Source organism: Lathyrus oleraceus, chromosome 2, assembly GCF_024323335.1.
Source record: "Lathyrus oleraceus cultivar Zhongwan6 chromosome 2, CAAS_Psat_ZW6_1.0, whole genome shotgun sequence".
Lineage (NCBI taxonomy): Eukaryota > Viridiplantae > Streptophyta > Magnoliopsida > Fabales > Fabaceae > Lathyrus > Lathyrus oleraceus.
The window spans coordinates 470,830,859-470,835,399 of NC_066580.1; the positions used below are offsets into that span (position 1 = coordinate 470,830,859).

Below are 4,541 nucleotides of genomic sequence, written 5' to 3' on the forward strand. Positions count from 1 at the left end.
ATTTTCAAACCTGTTCCATCGCTGACAACGACCTGATCTGCTCCAGGATATGAATTTGCTAACGTAAGTTGTTGCAGATCTTGTGAAATATGATAAGATGCTCCTGTATCCATTATCCAGCTAGGACTCTGGGTGGAAGTCTGATTCTGATCCAGGTTTGCAGTCGGTTTAATGCCACGCCTTTTCGGAAAGCCCTTAATTCAGTAGCAGTTCTTCGCAACATGGCCTGGCTTGTCACAAAACTGACATACAATTTTTCTTTCACCAGTTCGTTGAGTAGGGGAGGAGTCGCGGTTGTTGTTCCTGTAGTGATCCGCTTTATTTCTTGTGACAACATTAGCAGTGGAAACAATATCAGCTGCCTCTTGCGCTGCACGATGATGGATGGTTTCAAAGTCCATAAGCTTTTCATGTAATTCAGCAAAGACAATTGGAGACTCTCTACTTCTAAGTGCAGCAGAAATTTCACGATACTCATTGGTTAAGCCATTGAGCGTGTGAATCACAAGATCAGTTTCATCAAGGGGGTGATCTATGATTGATAATTCATCTGAGATGGCTTTAATTCCTTGAAGGTATTTATCCATGGATTGATTTCCTTTTTTGAAATTGGAAATTTTTTGTTTGAGTGTCATTACACGCACACGAGAGCGGCCAGCATACATGGTTTTCAGAATCTCCCATGCTTGATTGGAGGTTTTGACAGTGCCTAAGTGTGTGACCACTGTTGCAGCCACAAAGGTAATGATGCTATGTAGAATGAGTTGATCTTGTCGAACTCAATGTGTAAAGACTGGATTAACAGTCGTAGTATTGTTCTCCAACACTTTTGATGGACATGGTTTACTTCCATCAACATAGCCCATGAGATCATAGCCTGTTAAGAGAGGCATGAACTGAATTCTTCAAGCGGGATAATTGTCTCCATCAAGCTTGATGCAGAGTTGAGATCTGGCATTCAAAACAATTAACTTGTCAGCCGGTGATGCCATGAATGAAGGATCGAGAGAAAAAAACTTTTAAGTTAATTTGCTCTGATACCATAAAAGGGATGATTGTTTTATCTATTGTAATTGCCAAAGTGATGGCTATTTATAATACAGGGGTGAAACTGAAACTCCAAATATTAAGGGAGTTCTTCCTTGAGACTAGGGATGGATAATCCACAGTCAGTTCCTATTAGATAGGTAATTAAATACTACTATTAAGCAATAAATAAATACAATATTAGTTATAGCTATCTATTATTGACTACAATATATGGTATTATCAATCCAATTGACACTGTGTAAAGTGAGAGGAGGCGTCAATTGGTTTGGTGCCTCCATGTATTGTGTAATTTTTTTGTATAAATAGATGTATTGGATGATTCATTTTTCTATATTTTTTTTCATTAAATTGCAAACATGTGACGTCTTCGTCGTCACTATAGAAAAATGATTTATTCGAGAGACAAGCCTCCGATGGAGATGATGTTTTGGAACATTTGTCGTTTCGAGCAACTAAAGAGGGAGTTGGTTCGTTGGTTAGGCGGAAACATACCTGAAGGCGGAAAAAATTAGAAGTATTGAGAGACTCGATGCCGTACGTGGATGGATGCGAGTAAAAAATGATAAGGATGTCAGGGAAATGATGTTTGGACCAGATGACACCAGTTTGATTGTTGTAATCAGTTAGAAATGTTGTTTCTAAATGTTGTGTGCTAGCTTTGATAGTTTCCTCTTTCATCACTTTCATACAACATTCATTGAATAATTGACCTGACATTAACATTGCACTTCATCTTTCACCTCTGGTTGAGAAGGTTGATGCCAACCTAAAATAGGTTGTTATGACCAATGCGGTTATTGGTAGATTTCTAATGCCTTTGAATACGTCGTTCATGCATTCCACAAGGTTTGTTGTCATGTGCCCTCATCGACAACCTCTATCAAATGCCCTTATCCACTGCTCTAATGGTATGTTATCCACCCACCTTCCTGCATATGCACTAGACAATCTAATTTCGTCATGGTAATGTTGAAATGAAGGCTGAGTTAGAACATACCCTGCAATCACCACTTTTTTGCGAAGGTTCTTGTCTTTGATTGCATGCATGAAGTTTTCTGCGATATGTATAATGCAATAGACATGGGTAGAAGAAGGATTATGTCATCCGTTATCATGGTTATTATAAGCACTCTCAATAGCAACATGTCTATCTGAAATCAAATAGAGATTGGCTTGTGGAGCAAAATGTGTTCTGAGATGACTAAGGAAGAAACACCAACCACCAGCGGTTTCCCCTTCAACCAGAGCAAAGGCAATGAGAAATACATTATTGTTATCGTCTTGTGCAACAACCATAAGAAAAGTGCCCTTGTATTTTCTGTATAACCATGTTCCATCAATTTGAATGATAGGTTTGCAGAATGCAAAATCTTTGATGCATGGTTAAAACGCCCAAAAGAGGCAGTGAAAAATACGACTTCCAACAACACGAGTTCCGTCTGACTTAAATGCTGACAATGTCTCATAATTACACCAATGTCGCCCTTCAATTGTCCTGGTCTCCCTCCAATAACCCAAACACAACCCAACTACTCAGGCATGGGTCACGAACTCAGCTATGGCGGTAGCGCTTCATTACATACACAAGACTATGCGGATTTGCCTGAATATCTTAGGCAATCTCCTACAGGTAATGGTGATGTTCCTGGGCCCTCAAATCCTCAAACACATGGGATGAATCATCAATATGGGTTAGGGACACGCATTCGGGTAGCTAGGGGATGTGGTACCAGAGGTCGGTTAGGTCATCTCAGTCAACGATATTAGTCTTTTTGGTTATCGTATGTAAACGCATATTAATATAAATATCAATTGGTACGATTTCGACTTTTATCTATAATGTACATTGTTTTTCAAAAAAGATTACATAACACACACAGGTGCCAGATCAATTGACGCCTTCTTTAAAACTACACACATAGGCGCCAATTGGATTGGAAGCACTAGGTGCATAAGCCAATCCAATTGGCACCACCTCTTTAACTTAGAGAGCAGACGCCAATTCATCTGGCGCCACCTCTTAAAAGTGGGGTAGTTTAGGAATTGAACTGAAAAGTGGGTTATTTTAGAATTTTTTTTGAAAAAGTGAAAAGTTGGTTATTTAAGTAAAAATTTCTAGCAGTGTAGTATAGAGTATTTGGATAGTTCGGGTAGCAATTTGTTAAATAATTCAGTCCTTTCTTTTTTTTTAAGAGGCAGACTTAAGTTTAAAAGTGATTACCTTATGCTTTGGTATGCGGTTATATGGTCTATTTGAAAAGCATGCAACAATATAATATTTAAATGAGTCACAATAATAGCAAAAGAGGTGAAGGAGCAGAGTACTTGTTTGGCTTGGAAATATTTTTTGGGTAGGGTGGGGGAGAACTCTTGTACCCTCACGGATTGACTTTAAATCCCTATCATATACTTACACCTATAACAGACCGAGGCTTTTTCATTTTTCAGAGCATGGTGGTGGATCTTCAGCTCCTCTTTTGTTAGGATCTAATTTGTTGATGATGGATATAGTTAGTTCGAGATCTAGAATGTGAGTGTCGAGGTGATTTTATAGTTGTGGTTGTTCTTTTGTTTGTTATCTTCTCTCTTTTTTATGTTGTCTCTCTCTCTCTCTCTCTTGTATCTTCTCTCCACAGGGGTTTGCTAAAATAGACTCATTTGCTTTTATGAATGTGTGTTTTAGCAACATGCACCTTAAGGTGCATTTTTTGTTTAAATTACACTACAAGAAAACAATACTCCAGCCTCGTGAATTAGCTATGTGAATTTCACGTCGTTATAAAAGGAAGTTGTCACGTGATCACGTCGCAAACGTTTTAAAATAATAAAAAAGTTGTGTTCAGCTTTTCACATGGGGGAAAGAGATAAATTTTAGAAAACTCTGTAGTGTTATGAAAATCACATCGCTATCACAAAGTTAAAATTAAAAATAAATAAATTTCACCTTTATGTTTCAGCTTAAGTGGGGGAAAGTTTGAAATTCTTAAAAATATGTAATGTCATGATTATCACGTCGCTATTGAAATTTTAAAATAAAAATTTATTTTGGAAAAAGTTATTGGAAAAACTAAATTTGACTGACACAATTTATTTGCGTCATGCTAATCACGTCGCAATGTCTAACAAATTTATTGGTTGCGACGTGTTTATCACGACAATAACGTACATAAATTTATGTCGTGAATCATTTTTCTTATCCCTCATTTCTTTTATACTTTTCTGCTATCTTTCACCATTTCCTTCTTCCTTTCAAAGTTTCAAACCACCCAAACTCTTTTTCTTCTCATTTTTTCAAAAGCATGTATTAATTTTATTTAATTTATTTTTTTTACAATGTTTGATTTTTATCTTATTTTATTTTTTCTTTTGTTAATCAAGGATAAGACTTAAGAAGTAGATCAAGATTAGGCTTAAGAAATTACTCAAGAAATTAAGGCTCACTTAGGGTATTATGTATATATATTCTTTATAAAAACAGAGTATTATATATA

At 36.6% G+C, this 4,541-nt stretch overlaps 1 protein-coding gene across 1 annotated transcript; it reads right to left on the minus strand.

Annotated features, from left to right (window-relative positions):
- Positions 1-200: 200 nt before the first annotated feature.
- On the minus strand, positions 201-665 carry LOC127123798 (uncharacterized). Its single transcript, XM_051053980.1, has one exon. The coding sequence runs from the start codon at positions 663-665 to the stop codon at positions 201-203; it is 465 nt and encodes a 154-aa protein (XP_050909937.1).
- Positions 666-4,541: the final 3,876 nt, after the last annotated feature.